At 36.0% G+C, this 19,850-nt stretch overlaps 1 protein-coding gene and 5 non-coding genes across 6 annotated transcripts; 2 read left to right on the top strand and 4 right to left on the bottom strand.

Moving 5' to 3' along the window:
* Positions 1-384: 384 nt before the first annotated feature.
* On the bottom strand, positions 385-456 carry Trnac-gca (transfer RNA cysteine (anticodon GCA)). Its single transcript has one exon. It is a non-coding gene; the product is annotated as a tRNA-Cys (tRNA).
* A 1,370-nt stretch (positions 457-1,826) lies between these two features.
* Positions 1,827-1,952, top strand: Trnal-caa (transfer RNA leucine (anticodon CAA)). Its single transcript has 2 exons — positions 1,827-1,864; positions 1,907-1,952. It is a non-coding gene; the product is annotated as a tRNA-Leu (tRNA).
* A 1,006-nt stretch (positions 1,953-2,958) lies between these two features.
* On the bottom strand, positions 2,959-3,030 carry Trnac-gca (transfer RNA cysteine (anticodon GCA)). Its single transcript has one exon. It is a non-coding gene; the product is annotated as a tRNA-Cys (tRNA).
* An 811-nt stretch (positions 3,031-3,841) lies between these two features.
* Positions 3,842-3,967, top strand: Trnal-caa (transfer RNA leucine (anticodon CAA)). Its single transcript has 2 exons — positions 3,842-3,879; positions 3,922-3,967. It is a non-coding gene; the product is annotated as a tRNA-Leu (tRNA).
* A 409-nt stretch (positions 3,968-4,376) lies between these two features.
* Trnac-gca (transfer RNA cysteine (anticodon GCA)) lies at positions 4,377-4,448 on the bottom strand. Its single transcript has one exon. It is a non-coding gene; the product is annotated as a tRNA-Cys (tRNA).
* An 8,397-nt stretch (positions 4,449-12,845) lies between these two features.
* LOC144437738 (protein-L-histidine N-pros-methyltransferase-like) lies at positions 12,846-19,620 on the bottom strand. The gene is made up of 5 exons (XM_078126748.1): positions 19,486-19,620; positions 17,311-17,501; positions 15,663-15,872; positions 14,502-14,686; positions 12,846-13,840 (listed from the first exon to the last, which is right to left on the bottom strand). The coding sequence occupies exons 1-5, from the start codon at positions 19,564-19,566 to the stop codon at positions 13,584-13,586; spliced, it is 924 nt and encodes a 307-aa protein (XP_077982874.1). The 5' UTR covers positions 19,567-19,620; the 3' UTR covers positions 12,846-13,583.
* Between the last annotated feature and the right edge of the window lie 230 nt (positions 19,621-19,850).

Raw genomic sequence — 19,850 nt, 5'->3', positions numbered from 1 at the left:
GAATGCTCTACCACTGAGATATGTCCCAATGTGTTCACATCTTAAAAGTTGAAATATTCGGTTGGTGTATACGTATGATATATTCTTACAAAAACCCATACCCATAAGTATGGTCAAAACACAAACGTGATGTTAATTGACAGCAAATAAAACACACAAAATAAAATACGGCTCAAACATACATCTGTATGATTACGATGCACAGTTACATGACGTATTATTTTGGTGAACAAGACAAACATTTGTGTACAAACGTCAACAGTACACATAATTAAAGCAATACGCTGCAATACAAACCGACCCTGTCACGTTCATCAAATTCTCATCATGTGACCAACTTCAAGCGTCACCTGAATCGGCCTTCATTAAAAAGTACGCAAAATAAGGGGACACCCGGGTTTGAACCGGGGACCTCTCGATCTGCAGTCGAATGCTCTACCACTGAGCTATATCCCCATTCTGACTACCTGACTTAATTACATTATACTCATAGGAGATACCAAATGGGTTTTTGTGACGTCATTTCGACATGCCCCAATTCGTGGAATACTGTATTTGATCACTTGAATTTCAGCTCAAACAGGAACCGTTCACCAGAAGACTGCACATAACATATAATTAATGATGGTTTAAGCTGATTGTTGGCAAATTAAGGTTGATGCTGAGCACTTTTTATACAGCTAAATACAGTAGAATTGTGATCGTGTGCAGTTTTACATTTTTTAGACACTCATCTCAATACCTCAATGACAATCATATTGTATGTAGATGTATTGTTTGACCCTTCCCCTGTCTTTTTAAAGTAATGTGTTAACCAAATATGTCACTCTATAGGTAGCAGTGCTTTATCTTGGCTAATTACAACCAAAATAAATTCAAAGCGACAATGGCAATATTTTTGTTTGTTCCCGAAAATGGAGTGTGAAAGGCAGTTTAATCACCTTTGACAAAGTATCGCTGAATGGAAAAACTACCATGACCATATTAGTTACCAATGAGAGAGACAGAGACAGAGACAGAGACAGAGACAGAGACAGGCAGAGAGAGAGAGAGAGAGAGAGAGAGAGAGAGAGAGAGCGAGAGAGAGAGAGCGAGAGAGAGAGACATAGACAGAGACAGACAGAGACAGAGACAGAGACAGAGACAGAGACGGAGAGACAGAGAGAGAGAGAGGTATTGGAAAAGAAATGTCAATTAGCACTTCAATTTTCTAAATACATGACAGCGGCATATGTATATTTGAAAGTCTTGAACAATATGTGTCATTGCTTTTACATTTTGTGCCGGACCTGCTGAAAATTTTTAGAAAAAGTTCATGATCAAATTGATGTTGGTTCTCTCGATCTGCAGAATGCTTTTTTTCTTTTGTTAAAAGACAACCCTAATGGCTTGCCTTGTGAAAAAGTGAAATGCTCTACCACTGAGCTATATCCCCAGTTCGTTTCTGCAAGCTATTTATCGCATACGTTATCGTACCAACAGGTGTCATTGGTCCTTCATGGGTGACGTCATCATACCATGCCTGAATTTGACTTGTATTTGACAAGTTAGTCACTGATCTAAGGGATATATTGTGCCTATTGCATTACTTATAACTTTAGATGGTCAGTGCATGCGCAGTAATAATATCTTCAATATGAATGGTAAATAAAAGACAAAAATTCAATGCTTTCAGCCAATTATAATTTTTCACATCAAGAAATAACACCAAATTTTTATGTGTCTGTTAGATGTCTTAACTCTACCAATCGAATGAAATGTAGAACAATTTTATTTTGTCGAATTACATTGTTAATATGTCGTTGAGCGTCAAATTGGAAATAGATGTCAGGATGGCCGAGCGGTCTAAGGCGCCAGACTCAAGGTATTACACGACCTTGCACTGTTGAAGTGTTGGTTGAGGGCGTTCTGGTCTCCGAATGGAGGCGTGGGTTCGAATCCCACTTCTGACATTACGTTTTGAAAGCCTTACAAAAAAAATTGGGAAAACATGCAACCTTTTTGGTTCGTTTTTAAAAACAAGGCTATGTAACAACGCTAGATCAAAGACAACATACACAAAACTAAAAGTCAAAATACTTCTCAACAAAGACTGATCATTTTCATTTTGAATCACAAATTATAAAGTTGAACGTCCAATGACATGTGTTATTTGGTTCTAGCTTCTCCTACCTTTTCACGTATTATGAAGAAATGAGATTGTTTTATTGTAGCGAGTTTCAAAACAACGTTAACCGAAATAAAAACAAAACAAAAATAAAATAAAATAAAATAAATAGTTGGCCTACTTATTAAACTGAAATTTCAATTTTTGACGTCTAGTGTATTTTACGGTTAATATTTGATTTCAGATTCGTCCATGTTTTACAGATCTTCAGATGTTTACAAATTAAACTAGTTCCAAAATTTGAACCTGCAAATGAAGACATAATTGATATACCAACCTTTACTTCACAGCGCCACCACGTGTCCATTAACCAAATTGAGAATATCTTGATATCTAAATATTTCGTCAGTAGTTATTTCGTCAATAATTATTAAGGGGACATCCGGGTTCGAACCAGGGACATATCGGAATGCTCTACCACTGAGATATGTCCCAATGTGTTCACATCTTAAAAGTTGAAATATTCGGTTGATGTATACATATGATATATTCTTATAAAAACTCATACCCATAAGTATGGTCAAAACACAAACGTGATGTTAATTGACAGCAAATAAACAACACAAAATAAAATACGGCTCAAACATACATCTGTATGATTACGATGCATAGTTATATGACGTATTATTTTGGTGAACAAGACAAACATTTGTGTACAAACGTCAACACATAATTATATAAAGTAATACGCTGCAATACACAACCGACCCTGTCACGTTCGGCAAATTCTCAAAATGTGACCAACTTCAAGCTACACCTAAATCGGCCTTCATTAAAAAGTACGCAAAATAAGGGGACACCCGGGTTTGAACCGGGGACCTCTCGATCTGCAGTCGAATGCTCTACCACTGAGCTATATCCCCATTCTGACTACATGTTTAATTACATTATACTCATAGGCGTAATTACTATACCCACGTATGGTTTTTGTGTGACGTCATTACGACATGCCCCAACTCGTGGAATACTGTATTTGATCACTTGAATTTCAACTAAAACGGGAATCGTTCAACAGAAGACTGTAAACTGTAAAGTTATTCTTCTAAACTTGTGTTATCCTTAGGATATGTTACTTTTTCTGTCAATTATTTGCAATTAAATGTTGAAATAGCACAGTCTCCAATATGAATGTTTCAGTTAAAATGCTTCGTTTTAATTTTAGTTCATTTTGATAGAAGAAGTTTAAAATTTGTGTGCATAACTTAAACCGCATTTATTTTTTTGCAGTGCTTAAGACCACCGGTAGTAGTTTACCGAGAGAACAAAATACAATTTTCTATTTCGTCCCATGCACCCAGCAATTGTCGGGTTTGCACAAATTCTCGTTTCAGCAATTTCAGTAATACTGACTGTTACTAACGGTCACAACAACAGAAAGATGAGCTTTAAAAAAATACTAACGAAACAAACGTGTCACAGGTGGAAACTATTTCTCCGATGACTGGATTGGCAATTAGAGTAAATGATCTTATTTGAGACGAAAAACGAAGTTCAAAATGTATTAATGTCCAATATCGACTAGTTACCGTACGAGTCATTATGAGTTGATGTGAAAATGAAAATATGAAAGATAAAGAAATAAAAACTTATGTGTAATTATTAACCAAATCAAGTAGTTTGCTCAGCGATTATAAAACTTAAATTTTATTTTTTTGTTCTCGAAAAATATAAGATGTCAGGATGGCCGAGCGGTCTAAGGCGCCAGACTCAAGGTACTATAGGACCTTGCACTTCTGAAGTGTTCGTTGAGGGCGTTCTGGTCTCCGAATGGAGGCGTGGGTTCGAATCCCACTTCTGACATTCCTTTTGTTTCAACTTCAAAAGCCCGGCCCTTCAATTCTTTTTGCTTACCGAGATATTATGTTATGTCACAGACTTGCTTTGTCTGTGGCTATGGTGATATCTGTCTCTGGACTGAACTCCATAACTTTCTCAACAAAAACACCACACAGAAAATTTTGTTAGCACAAACCATGATTTCATATTTTCAAGATATTTCAAGATATCAGATAGCGGATGTATGGAAATACCATTCCGTAGACTGAACAGGATATTAACGACGTTTTGGCTAAAAGTACACATTGACTGAGTTCAAAATACATGTACATATAAACGCACTCCTGTGTAACTTTGCAACATAAATACCGAAGAACACACTGACACTGTCACGTGACACAATATTATCGACTTTCAAAGAAACACAAAAGTGAGGGGACACCCGGGTTCGAACCAGGGACCCCTCGATCTGCAGTCGAATGCTCTACCACTGAGCTATATCCCCATTCTGGCTACATTTTTAATTACATTATGCTCATAGGAGTTACCCAATGTTTTTTTGTGACGTCATTACGACATGCCCCAACTCATGGAATACTGTATTTGATCACTTGAATTTCAGCTCAAACAGGAATCGTTCATCAGAAGACTGCACATAACATATAATTAATGATTTAAGCTGATTGTTGCTTGACAAATTAAGGTTGATGTTGAGTACTTTTTATACAGCTAAATACAGTAGAATTGTGATCGTGTGCAGTTTTACATTTTTTTGACACTCATCTCAATACCTCAATGACAATCATATTGTATGTAGATGTATTGTTTGACCCTTCCCCTATCTTTTTAAAGTAATGTGTTAACCAAATCTGTCACTCTATAGGTAGCAGTGCTTTATCTTGGCTAATTACAACCAAAATAAAATCGAAGCGAAAATGGCAGTATTTTTGTTTGTTCCCGAAGATGGAGCTTGAAAGACAGTTTAATCACCTTTGACAAAGTATCGCGGGATGGAAAAACTACCATGACCATATTAGTTACCATTGAGAGAGAGAGAGAGAGAGAGAGAGAGAGAGAGAGAGAGAGAGAGAGAGAGAGAGAGAGAGAGAGAGAGAGAGAGAGAGAGAGAGAGAGAGAGAGAGAGAGAGAGAGAGAGAGGTATTAGAAAAGAAATATCAATTAGCACTTCAATTTTCTAAATACATGACAGCGGCACATGTATATTTGAAAGTATATTCTGTAGTCTTGAACAACGTGTTTGATTGCTTTTAAATTTTATGCCTAACCTGCTGAAAATACCTGGGGTCACAAAAAACAATTTAAAAGAAAAAAAGAAATAAAATAAAATAAAATCATTTTATGAATTTTCGGGATAGGAAACTGAATCTTAATTTCTTTTTCTTCTAATCCGTTAAGATACTAATCATAATTTTGCAATTAATTATGTCTACGAATTTGATAAATTTAATCCGGGGTGTTTAATGTTCGTTTATTGATTGAGACCGGGTGTTGTCCGTATGGTTTACTGTTTAAATCATATTTTGCCAATACTATCATAAATTTGCATCATAAGCGTCATGATAGTAGTCGAGTTTGATAATCAAAAAAGCCTAAAACATATTTTGTGAGCAACAATTATATTGTATAGATTAATACAGAGGAAACATGTGTTAAACCATGCGGTACTTGCCATTAACGTATTTTTTGGCATGGTAGTTTTAATGAAATTGGTTAATTGAAGGCCGGCTAATGAACCATAGGATTCAACACTCGGTTACCTGTATATATTGTACACTGACTGTGGTGACTTGTAAATCCGTTGGGCTGGGCAATTCCTTGTTTCGAATTGTTTTTGTTACTATAATGTTATGTTATTCCATGTCACTCTAATAAACATACTACTACTACTACTACTACTACTACTACTACTACAGTGACGATGTAGTACCGCGCCGATCGATCAGCCAGTACTCACGTCACCTGAGCTTTGATTATGGCTGGACAACGTGACATATCTTAGAGGCAAGCATAGCCTAGCCCCACCACACCACATCACCAAAAGAAAGAATTGTTTCTGGTCAGTACGAGGTGTCTAAAGTGGTGCGACGATGCGATTTTTTGGATTGTTTTAATTCTCAGGCAGTTACTGTTCTTTTTATTCAGTACTTTAGAGCAAGTGTGTATGTGGGGGCAGATGTCATTTGCTTGTTCATTAATGGATCTGCAGTTATCTTCACTGAAACAGCAATTAATGTAAGGAGGGTTATTTTTGTGTTTCCCCGGATCTGCTGACTCAGCATGGGATGGGCAAACATAAAAAAAAAGATCGACGCGAAGTATTTTAAGTGATGCGTGCGCTGACCAGAAACAATTCTTGGGGGGGGGGGGCATAATTGATCAATTTAGGATTAAAAAAAACTATTTTTTTTAGTTTTTTTGGAGGGAGGAGAGATTGAACCATTTTAGTGCTCATTCTAGAAAAACGTTCTTACTTTTAATAGAGTCTATTTTGTATCCCTTTATACAAATATCTCTTTACAAAAAGTCGAGAAATGGAAGAATTTTCGCTATAGTAAATGCATGGCACTAAATACATTGAAGTGTCAACAAAAGAGCATTTTTCTCACTACATACTGGTTTTGTATTCATACTACTACATACTGGCTTTGTATTCATAACACTACATACTACTAAATACTGGCTATGTATTCATAGCACTACATACTACTACATACTGGCTTTGTATTCATAGCACTACACTACATACTACTAAACACTGGCTTTGTATTCATAGCACTACACTACATACTACTACACACTGGCTTTGTATTCATAGCACTACACTACATACTACTACACACTGGCTTTGTATTCATAGCACTACACTACATACTACTACACACTGGCTTTGTATTCATAGCACTACATTATATACTACTACACACTGGCTTTGTATTCATAGCAAAGAGTCTTTGTGAATCTAAAGGTGGACAGTTGGCTAAGATCAGTAACCGTGCAGAGGATGAAATGATCAAAAACTTTCTTTGACCAATTAAAATACAAGGGGATGGGTCGGGTAATATTATTTTTTTCAATTATTTTAAAACAAGTTCGTTCGCCAGAGTCAACAATGCCATAGTATGGACAATCAAATCATATGTCCACGTTGATCATTAAAATCTATAATCATATCCATATTGCAATTTAGAAAATTACGTAATACCCCCCCCCCCCCTCATTAAAATGCGTTCCTTCTTTTCTATGTCAATTTCAGATGTGAGTGCTCTTTCTAAAATAACACAAAAAGAGAATTCTTATGCAAAGAAATTAAAGATTGTACCTCAAATATTTAAAGGGTGTTCTAAATTCGTCCTTCACTTGAGTTCATCTGCAGGATAAGCTACAACATTTTTTTAGTATAAAAGTTGGAGATTTTTTTAAATGATTTTTTACATTTTTTAAAATTACAAATGTTTTTAATTTATTGGGGGGGGGAGTTCATGTATATTCTTCTGATTACGAACAATTAGGATTGCAATTTCGTGGTATCATTTTCGTGAAACAGAAATGTTTTGTACTATATGTTATTTTGAAATATGATTGAAGGTTAATGATCTTAATTTGTTTAATCTCATAAATTATAAAGTACCAACAGTATGGTGCGAACATATGTGAGCTTTTTTGTTTGGTTACGTCATTAAACACGTGATTAACAAACAAATACCGGGTATATAAATCCATGACAGTATCTGACCGTATCTTCTTACAACTGAAGTTCTAGAAGGTTGATCACACGGGTACGGAGGATATTATTGTTATACTGGCAATGCCATTCTTTCTCTTTTTAAGTTAAGGGATGCACTGGTCTCTGTGTCTCTGTTAGTGTCTCTTTCTCTTTGTCTCTTTTCCTGTCTCTGTCTGAGTCTGTCTGTTTGTTTGTCTCTCCCCCGCTCACTCACTCCCTCCCTCTATCCTTCTGTCTATATCTCTGCCTCTGCCTGTCTGTCTGTCTGTCTGTCTGTCTGTCTGTCTGTCTGTCTGTCTGTCTGTCTGTCTGTCTGTCTGCCTATCTGTCTGTCTGTCTGTCTGTCTGTCTGTCTGTCTGTCTGTCTGTCTCTGTATGTCTGTCTATCTGTCTGTCTGTCTGTCTCTCTCTCTCTGTCTCTCTGTCTCTCATTCTGTCTCTCTGTCTCTGTCTCTCTCTGTCTCTCTCTCTACATGTCTCTCTGTCTGTCTCTCTGTCTATCTCTCTCTCTCTGTCTGTCTGTCTGTCTGTCTGTCTGTCTGTCTCTCTCTCTCTCTCTCTCTCTCTCTCTCTCTCTCTCTCTCTCTCTCTCTCTCTCTCTATGTGTTTCACTCACATGTATTACCTTTATATTTTTTTCTTTTATCAAGTTTTCTGGCAGTTTTCGCGTTATCAAAGTTCAAAATAATGAATATTGTTCCAGTCGTTCTTGCGTTGTCTCTCTTTACCGTCGTAAAAAGTAACGGTAAGTACTTTTCTTTCTTTTGTTAAAGAATATTTTGTCATTTATTTCGATATCGCTTTACATATAGTTTAATCCTAGGTAGGTATAAACCGTTTCAAGGAATGAATCTCTGAATCCAAAAGACCTATCACCTAAAGTTAATGGAGTACGAACAATCATTTCCGAAAATTGACACATTAAAGTACGTCAGGCACAACTTGAACATGAATTCAGAATTGTAACAAGAAATAACAGGTGTCGGAATTTTCCTCTGCTCTCAAGAGAGCGCATGCGCATACGGGTAAATTCTCGACAAAGCACATAATACAACTCCCATCTATGCTCAATAAATTCCCACCGAATATCTTTTCAGTTTATGGATTAGATAAATTTGTTGTGGAGGTCAGATCTAGACAGGTAACGATCGGTGTGTTTTCTGACTGGTTATTAAAGTCTCGTGATAAAATATTTTTTTACAGATGCGTTTTATAAGGCCTAAACAATTGTTTGGTTCCGGTTACCCGACCCCACCTAGTTTTTCACTCCGACCCTAAACTTTTGTTTACGTATTCGAGGAAAAAAATAAAATTGCGAAAATTGTGAAGTCTCGCAAGAAATAGTGGATGCGGAAACTGAATCAACTTAAAAAGACAATATAAAACTGTTCTTCCAATCTGTAATGGCTGTACATCTGATGAGAAGAAACCAATAACATAGAGACCATATGGAAAACAACGGAAAACATAACTACCTGAACTAAACACTCACATATGGAAAAACAATATACAAATTAATTTTTAAAAATCTACCTACCCCTCCTATTCTAAAAATTGAGAGTAATCGGAACCATACTATTCTCTGCCTAAAAGAAACCAAAACCCAATATCTTTATTTTCAACTGTCCAGAAATTCATGTTTGGTTCGCCTTCACATTTCATTCTGTATTCTGTTTCCCAGACTATGGTCCACTGTGTAGTTGCAAGGAGTTTAGGGTGTATACAGACGAGGTATTCTGGCCTGAAGCAAAGAGTCTTTGTGAATCTAAGGGTGGACAGTTGGCTAAGATCAGTAACCGTGCAGAGGATGAAATGATCAAAAACTTCCTCAAAGATTCCGGTGTTGAAAACGAAGTCAGAACCGGTTTCTGGATTGGTTTACAAGATCAGAGACGAGAAGATACATTCAGGTGGTTGGACAATGACAAATTGGGAGAATGTAAGGGTTATTCTAATTGGGCGCCCGGAGAACCCAACGACAACACTAAAAAAAATCCCAAGGGTCAAGATTGTGTCCAGTTATGGTAAGTTATAAAGAATGTGGTTGTGTTGGGGGGGGGGGGGTGTCACATGTCGTTACTGAGAATTTTTTTACAGCGTATTAACATGAAAATGTCACCCCGGTGGCGCCAGTGGGCTGTCAAGGTAGTGACATGAGAACTTGGCACGCGACCCTTGACTTGCAAATACCAATATCTTACATGTAATAGGTACGTGTAGGACAATTTGTCATCGGTGAATTGTTCGGCAAATTCTTTTGCCTTTGTGTGTTTTCCCCAATTAAATGTGCTTGTATTTGAAAACTAATGTTCATCTCTGATAATCATTGAAACGTAAGACTTAAAAAATTATCGAAAATTATTTTCCTAAGATTAATCTTTACCGTTTGGGATACTTTGGACAGGAATTTAAAAACACCATAATTAGATATATATACATGATCGGGATTTGTAAATAGAAACAGAACTCTACATATGTACCAACGTAGTGTGCGATCCCTTCCTTGGTTTAAGGTGTCACACGGGTTTGATATTCATAAACAAAAAGATAAGCGCCATGATCAAGTATAGCTCGTATGATCTCAGGCGATGTGGGGATGAGGGGGTTGTAGTCTCGGTTACCCTTACTCTCGCCGTTGAGGGCATAACCGCCTTGCTTGGGAGTTATGCCCTCAACGGCGTTAGTCTGGTTAACCGAGATGAGGTGTGGACGAGAAATAAAACACTTTCTTTTGAGCTTTTGCCACACATGTTTGGGGTTTCAAGAACAGTTCCAACAGGTCAGGTGGTTGACGTACACAAATATTTAGTTTTGTGGGTTTTTTATTACAGGAAAAGAAAAGATTTCAGATGGGATGACGAATACTGTGAATATCGTGTTAAGGGTTACGTCTGTGAATTCATCCGTAAGTACTACAAATTATTCTTAAATACGCCATATGCCTGTTATCGTAAAAACAAAAGATTGTATATTTTGGTCACTGGGAGCGCTGTTTGAAAACAACTTTCAGATGGCATGATATTGAGTACTGCAGCCTCCTTTGGAAATTATTGCCCAGTGTTTGATTGTGGCATTCTCACCCAGTTCAGAATTCTACTAACTCTAGTTTTTGGCCTAAATGAAGTAATTTTCAAGATCTTGATGTGTTGTTTTAACAGCCGCGTTTTCTCGGCTTTCTTAGACTACTTCATGTAGTATTGTCAATGTGACCAAATTTTCCCCAGTTAGTGCGCCCTCTTGTTACACTTCTTTCGAAAATGAATGCAAGGTGGGTAAACCGGAATACGTCACAATGTGGTAATAACATAGCAGATGTGTTATGGACAGAAATTGACGAGTAGACAGTGAAACTTTTCTACGTACGTTACTAAGCTAGCATTTCTATAAAAGTTCGTCCAACATATCAAGGTATCGATTCTGGCAATGTCTCACAAGGAAAAGAATAGTATTTCAGAATCGAGTCCCATCTTAGGCAAGTTTAATACTCATCTTGCCAGCAAGGCTACCGATGCAAATACGTATACAGCCAAATGCTTTTTATTTTGTCATGGAAACAAAATTTTGGTGTATAATTCACACTACAGTACCAGTGCACATGTGATTGAACTCCCAATCTCACTGGTCTTGAATGTACATGTTATCAGTATCTTCACTTCATACTGCTAACACGCCCTTGATTTTTTATTATTTTTTTTCTTATTACAGAATGCAAGGAGGATTGTCTTAGTTGTACTGGCATAGAAGAACCTACTCTAGCAACAATGTAGAAGTACAAACCTGTGATCGTTGTACAAAAATAACCTGTCACGTGATTTGTGTGTCGTCCATCTTGCTTTTTATCACCAAGTTCTGTGTATATTGATTAAAGATAACTTTCACTGCAATGTCAAACGACCGATTTTTGTTGATTTTGTGGAAGTACAGGGGACAGGAGGCATATACATCATACAAGCCAAGTTTATTTCACTCAAGTGAAAATACTTTGATAAAACCTCGATATTCTACATCAGTGTACTGTCGATGCATGCCTTCTGTCATAACAATAGTCATCTAGAAAGTTGATTACAGAGATTTCGTCGTATAAAAAATTACATCATCGGATCATTTATAAGTTATGCATTATTGCCAGGTTTGAGTTCAGTCAGTCAAGTATTTCAGTAAGTAGATTACTGCAAAGTACCTTTTGAATATATCCAGCATAAATTACACCCCATAACGTATAAACTCAGCTTGTGCCCCTTTAATACACACTATGTGTGTGTGTGTGTGTGTGTATGTATGTATGTATGTATGTATGTATGTATGTATGTATGTATGTATGTATGTATGTGTATGTATGTATGTGTGTGTATGTATGTATGTATGTATGTATGTATGTATGATGTGTATGTATGTATGTATGTGTATGTATGTATGTGTATGTATGTATGTATGTATGTATGTGTGTGTATGTATGCATGTGTGTGTATGTATGTATGTATGTATGTATGTATGTATGTATGTATGTATGTACGTACGTATGTCTGTCTGTCTGTATGTAAACAAACATGTATGTTTTTAAAAGAAAACGTTTTGTTAGGTACAATAACTTACTCGTAATGTTATATATACACTGCGAATAGCGATGCTTCACCTGTGTGCAAATATATTTTTTGTAGCTGGATACATGATAAATCGAATTGATTATTGGGCAGCGCCCTCAACGGCGAACATGATTGCAACCTGATTTCTGTGTTGCTTATGGATAAAATAGACCACTGATTAACATGTATAATGTCTCCAAGATTCAAACTTGCCACTACCCTACCTACAGATAATTAACAGATACGATTTTAGTCTTTTTATAAGTAGATGACCAATTTTTTTTTAAAGAGAATATATCTTTGGTTATTTGATGAAAAAAAATGCTATTGTCCTACTTGATAATAAGGGGATAAATCTCTCATAACGTGGATATTTTGTCAAAATTATATTTTAGATCCATACCTGACATTCTACACTGTAAACATCAGATTACATAGAGAAAGAAATACAACAAGAACACAATAGATTTGAAAGTATTCATTTATTGCCATGGTAAATAATTAATGACTTTTTTTTTTTGACACCTAAGAACTGCATGTGGAAGAATCAGACAGCTTTCAAAAGTAGTCTCTAGTCATTGAAACTAACAAGGTAGTATGTAATTCACATCAAAAGTTGAACTCATTAACTGTTAAGTCAGTGGCATACCTTTGGCATGAATTATGCACCATACTTACAGCTAAAACTATGAAACCTTGTATATTATAGTACCCCTGTCCATAGTATCATATGGGTGCCACTTTTAAATATGATGTTTCTCATCATGACACCTTTAAAGTGGCCATATGGATGAGGATTGGGTATTTATTTTGGATTTTAATTTACAAAACAATTTTATCATGGCGTCCGTTTTTAGTTAACTGTTAAATAAACAGGGTTACACTGCTTGCTTGACAAATATAAGTTCTGTAGCCTCGATGACGTTTATGTTACCAGTATTTTATTTGGATATAATATGTCACTGGTCTTGCAGTATACAGTGCAAAGTGGAAATGAAATACTTCACACTAAAATAAAATGGAGGGACAGAATATATGTCAGTGAAAAGAAAAAGGATGCTATACTGATTGTCAAGGTAAAAGTGCACGTTCATCATGTGGAAAAACTTTCACAAATGTTCAACTTCAGCGTAGTTTCACATTACTACAGACACATCTCCTGACGAATATCACTTTCATTTTACAATAATTCTCTAAATTGGAAAAATAATCAAATTTTCAGCCTCATACTTCATAATATAATAAACATAAGACATTCTTGGCAAGAAATTGAAATATCGCTTAAAAGTTTGTACTCATGCATGCATACTATTTAAACAAAATCTGATGGAAGACATTGGTCGTGATTTTCGTCCTCGCATGTTGCGACGGGCTGAAGGACAAAGATGGCGTCATCAAGAACGTAGTAAGGGTCGTAAAGATCTCCTTCACACAGATACGGAAGACGTGTAAATTTTAAAACTTTGAAGCCGGCAGGTTGGAAGACAGTATCTATCAAACTTTGGATTTGTTCCTCCCAGTTTTTTCCTCTGACTGGCAAGTACTCTGTTGGCCTGTGGCTTTTTGAATCTGTTAAAAAAAAACCCAGAAAAAACGGTGACAAACACTACTACAGTTAGGGAGTCCAATCAATCAACCATACAAATTCAATCAAGCTAGGGAGTCAGGTTAAGGATTAGAATATGTATCAGATAGGGTTAGACTCTCTAAGGTACATCAAATCTTTAAATATTTAGGAATAATATAATTATACCTCCTTAATCATAATTAATGAAGAATTGGTAAAAAAATAACGACAATTTGGAATATTTCGAGCACCGTAAAGCCCGGAACGAACAGCTTGTCATGACATAGAATGACCAGGTATATTATCCATATTTTCTGTTCAAAGACAATAACTTGGCTTATATACATGGTATAATATTGTTTATTTGCATTCCAAACACATCAGACATAATTTATTCAGAGATTGTGTTCACTTTAAAATTTAGTGAACATATATTCTTGCTCCCTTATCTGTACACCTTAGCAAGAGAAGCAACAACTGACTTTTCAGCAACAATTATTCAAATCTAAGAAAATTATTCATAGTAAATTCGGTAGTAAATTACAGTTGTTAGTAGGCTCAGGAGTTGGGTCAGGGGTCAAGTAAGGGGTCAGTACACATAGAGGAAAGAATGGCTGAATCATTAATTACATCTAGTTTTATCCCTTGTAATGTTCCACTCACCAAACTCAACATATGGCTTGAAGGGAATCACCATGGCAACAATCAGCCTTCCTGTTCCAGGTACTAATGACTTCTTGATGTCTTTCAATAGTGATAATGGTTTGTCACATCGATCAAGTAGATTTAGACAACTGACAACGTCATAGCGATGACTGCCATTTGACCATTCATCAATACCTAGAATTCTGCAAAGATAAAATACAGATCGTTTGATAACTTTATACTATGGATTCCCAACGATGTACTTGTTACTGCCATTTGACCATTCTTCAATGTCTAGAATTCTAAAGATATAACACAAGATCGTTTCATTTTGATAACTTTATACTATGGATTCACAACAATGTACTTGTTACTGCCATTCAACAATTCTTCAATGTCAAGAATTCTACAAGATAAAACACAAGATCATTTCATTTTGATAACTTTATACTGTGGATTGCATTTGACAATGATGTACTCGTTACTGCCATTTGACCATTCTTCAATGTCTAGAATTCTAAAGATAAAACACAAGATCATTTCATTTTGATAACTTCATACTGTGGATTGCATTTGACATTGATGTACTTGTTACTGCCATTTGACCATTCTTCAATGTCAAGAATTCTACAAGATAAAATACAGATCGAGAATCAAATATTCATGGACTCTGGGTTCATACTTAGTAATGAAAATTTCTACTCACAGTGTCGAATCCCAATTTTTCACTGACGTCTTGTCAGCATCATTGTAGTACACCCCTGACGATGCTGATGAGATGTCAGCGAAAATTTGGGAAATTTTTTTGAGTAGAAATTTTCACTACCAGAATACAGGTAACTTTGATAGGATATATACTGTAGACTGACAACAATGTACTTTGACCATTCTTCAATACCTAAATTTTGCAAACTTTATAGATAAAGTATAGATCATTTGGACTGCATAATAGTACAGAACTAGATGGTCTTTGAATGACAGTCAAAGTCAATAATACTAATTCAAACATGGCAACAACAGAAACTTGTATGGACATGCCAACCATCTCTAAACAGAGATAGACGGCAATAGAATCTTTCAATACAAAACTATTTATACCGGACAATGGCGACCAAGATGTTCACGGAATCCTTTTGCCTCTTTTGCCTCTTAAGAGAAATACAATCTAGCAAAACTTACTTGTATCCTCTACTTTCAAGTCGCCATCTCATTGGAGATGACATTTCTGTGGCAAAGATTTCTTCAAAATGACTTTCCATACATTTTGTGACCATTCCGTCTCCAGCACCAAGATCCAGCAGCTTTCCAGTTTTCCAGTCGTCCGATATCTGCATCAACTTACGGAACTGTGTTGTGGAGAAGACGAACATGGACCCCCTTCCTATAAACCTGCATATTTCCATGGTAACAAAAGATAAATAAACAGTAACCATGTGAATTAAGATGACAAGATCTGACATTGGTAAATAAACATTTTCAATTAGAGTCAGACATTTTTTGGACATGAATCCTAAGAATTTAAGTCACCTTGCTACTAAAGATTATATTTTTTTGCATAATACAAACGTATGTATACTATGAATACATCAGATTGAAGAAATGACTGCATTGTTTTCTTTCAAACTTTGTCATTTCTGTGCGTTTTTGCTTACACATTTTCAAAAAATTGTTTCATTGGAAGAACAAGCATGGAAACAATACTCTACATATGAAAGATGAATAAAACAAACAAACAAACAAACAAGCAAATAAAACAAACAAACATATCTTACTCGTAATAATGGCATATAATGTGAATAAAGTTTAAAGTGGAACGCCACTCCAGGAAATAAAAACATTTTTGTAAACTTTGGGTTCTGGAGAGTCATTTTGCGATTTCACACTACATAACTTTTGCATAATTGCCAAAAAAAAACAACAAACAAATTGGATCTTGTTTCACGTTCATTGTTCTGTGACTTTCTCGGCAGTGATCCAGTGTTTGCCTCGGGAAGGTATGCAGACAAATATATGTATTAGATGAGGAATACATATTCATGGATTCTAAGTATTTATTACCTTCAGATAAGTCACGACAATTTAATATTCATCTAATAAATATTGCATGTCTGCTGGCCTATATAAGGTAATGCTGGATCAGTACTAGGACAATAAGTTTCAGTTTGATGTTTCTTGGTAATCGTGTGAACCTTACGTGATGTGAAATCATGAAATGACTCTCCAGTACCCCAAGTTCATGATAATGTCTTTATTTCCTGGAGCGGCCAGGGTTTCAATCCCAGGTTCTCATATTAGTATTACTTTATCAGTAGAGCCATAAAGGATTACATATGATTAGTCTTTTGTTCTGAGTCCACTTTTTCTGTAGCTTTGTCAGATTACTGTTTTCACACCAAATGTTTAATCCTTTTTTAAAGTGGAGATCGAGCTGGCTGGCCACCTGTGTGGTTGTCGTTAGCAACTCAACATCCTAATTTTGAATAATTAAGAGTTATGAATAGTAACGGCTTTTCAGTATGAGTAATAAATGAGCCCCAGTCTGATCATGTTTTGTCCAAAATTGTATATACATGTATAAATACCAACTTTTTGTAGCAACACATGCATTCCCAAGACATTCACACATTCACACATACCAAATTTATTATCAAAATCATCAACTTCTGATGGTTGTCATGGATTTTCATAGAGGAATCGCTGTGTTGTTCACTGTACCACAGACAAGTAAGAAACTGTATGCATTCAAGTTTGACAATAACCTCCATGAAGTCATCAGGGGCCTGTTATACCCCTGTCTGACTCTTGCTTTTAAAGGATATGTTCTTACCCATTGATGGATGTATTTGTCATAAATAAAGATAGAACCATCTTAAAGAATACATGCGATAGTTGTGTCATAATCCAATCTGATTTATCATGACAGATCTGTAGGAATGTTGCAGTTTCTTCATCTTTATAACTCTGGACAAAAAGACTCTGTAAATGGTCCGGTAATCGACTCAAATCACATTCATACCACTGAAAAGAGAGGAAAAAAATATGATAAGCTCTCAGTTGTACTTTATTACAGTATCATTCCACTAGGGGAAAGTAAAATGACAGTTCATACATAACATAGTACAAAAAAGCAAACCTACGCATAGTACAATGGTATTTAACATAAATCCATAAACACAGAAAAAATAAATACTACAACAAACGACTGTGGTTGCTGTTGAAAACGGATAGAGGACGGGACAATGCACAATTGTTTTTAGCTACTGGAGGACGATATCTACCACTACTCCTAGCAATACGTCATTTGTTGAATTCTGCATACAGGGGATGGGAAGGGTCTTTAGAACACTGTGAGCCTTTGATGTAATGCATTTGTATATTTTGTTTACTGATAATTTGGTTATCATTTTTGATAATCTTATTTAATCTTCCCTTTTCTCATGTTGGGACAAGTTATCTCCCCAGCAAATAATACCTTCAGTGAGAGGACTAGAAACAGATGCATTAGAAAAAAACAAGTTCAGTCGTGCTGTAGAATATATACGTGTACAATGTCACTTATCTTTATTAAAAAAAGATTAAATGATAGTGAAACATTTGAGAATATATTAACCTGTATACATGGCAGATTTGTGGCATTGATAACTAGCGTATATTAACATGAAAGTAGGTGAGAGCAACTGCAGTAAAAGTTGATGGAATCATGATGGGCGAATGGTTAGAGTGGACCGGCTTGGAATCTGCAGGTTGCAGGTTCGAGCCCTGTTGCTACCGTTTGTTTGTGAGTGGCTCAAGTCCTTGGGCAAGATTTAAACCTAGACTGTGCGTCAGTCAACCCAGCTGTATAATTGGGGACCTGGTAGGATAGAGGTTGCAATGTGAATGCTTTAATCCTATGCACTCATAGAGGCTGCAATGGATTGTATGCTCCCCAGGAGTTGAGGAAGTATAAAGGGCTATTGTGCCGCTATAGATCCGTGCCAGGGGTAATAATAATTGTAAAGTGCTTTGAACACAGAGTGGGAAAGCGCTATATAAAAAGACAACATTATATTTATTATTATTATTATTATAAAAGTAAATGGGTGGAACACATCAACATTACTCTATATTTTATAGTACTAGTTTAGAGTGATCACAAACACAGATCACCAACATAGAGAGGCTAGACAGCATATAAAACATTTTTAAAATGACTTTCCAAAGGACAAAAACTATCATTTTACTAAAGTATTATACATAGACATGGCAAACTGACTCATTCATAATTTAAAGACTGACAAGTAAATATGAATTTTTCTTAATCAGAGGTTATCTATTATTTAAATTAGCTTGATTGAATTACTATAAATAAATTACAAGTTAATTATCTAGTTTGGCTATTGATAAATATTTAATTAAGGATATTAGCGATACAATAACATTATTTATCTACAAAGATAAAACTTCATTATTCAAATCATTCGCTTGAAATATAATGAGTGATGGTTCATTAAAAAAGTAATCAATATTACAGTGTGTACAAATGTGTATGTAATAGCACTGACAAATAAATGTTTGCCTTTACTTACAAGTTTATTTCACTTGTGGATTTCTACTGGAAAGTAGATGAAGTTTTTACGGTCTATCTCAGTGCACGGAGGTATAAGGGGAGATGTCCCCTTATACCTCCATGCTGATAAGCTAGCAGTGACCATCAATGTGTTTGCCTGAATGAACAGACAAAGATCGAGTTTTCTGCTTCCCATGCTTTTCAGAGATAAATATGCTGCTCAGTTTTGGATATTAAACTTTATGTAAATACCAGCAACTTCAAATAATGACATGGTACACATGTTTAAAGTAGAATAACTCACTGCTGTAGAAGCCATATCATTCACTGTATTAATAACAAAGTATGGGAGTAAATACATTTGTCCACACGGCTGCATGCATGCGATGAAATTGAAAAGTGAATTTGAAATGCCTCTGTCGTCACAATTTCTATGACATACGGAATACCTACCAATGATGTATTTACTTCACGTCGTGATTCCAAAGCTTTCCAATAAAGTGATCGTACGAGAGGACTCCTAATATACGACATGATGAAAGTAACTCGAAATATGATACATTTGTACTCGAGCTCGTCGTGTGACCCAGAAACTCGCCAGCTGTTCTCGATTCAGAGGGATTCCCTGTACTCGCAATGCATTGTGGGTGTATGACGTCATTCCACCATGGGGATTCCACACTTCCGTGGTGAAGTTCTCTGAGTACGTTTACGCCGGTGCACCGTGTAGCTCTGGATGTATACGCTACGAGGTTCGACACGTTTTCCCTCTCGTGTTTAACCCCATAGCGTATACATCTAGGTACACAGTATAAAAG

The sequence above is a fragment of the Glandiceps talaboti genome, chromosome 7 (assembly GCF_964340395.1).
Source record: "Glandiceps talaboti chromosome 7, keGlaTala1.1, whole genome shotgun sequence".
Classification (NCBI taxonomy): Eukaryota; Metazoa; Hemichordata; class Enteropneusta; family Spengelidae; genus Glandiceps; species Glandiceps talaboti.
Note: the sequence above shows the minus strand (reverse complement) of the source record. Positions and strands in the feature narration are given on the sequence as shown.

Bases quoted from the DNA above. Each gene is read 5' to 3' on its own strand.
- LOC144437738 (XM_078126748.1), bottom strand. From the start codon at position 19,566: ATGTCGTATATTAGGAGTCCTCTCGTACGATCACTTTATTGGAAAGCT. The intron at 17,502-19,485 runs GTAGGTATTCCG...CTCTCTTTTCAG, and splicing joins GTGAAGTAAATACATCATTG to TGGTATGAATGTGATTTGAG. The intron at 14,687-15,662 runs GTAAGTTTTGCT...TTATCTTTGCAG, and splicing joins CTTGAAAGTAGAGGATACAA to AATTCTAGGTATTGATGAAT.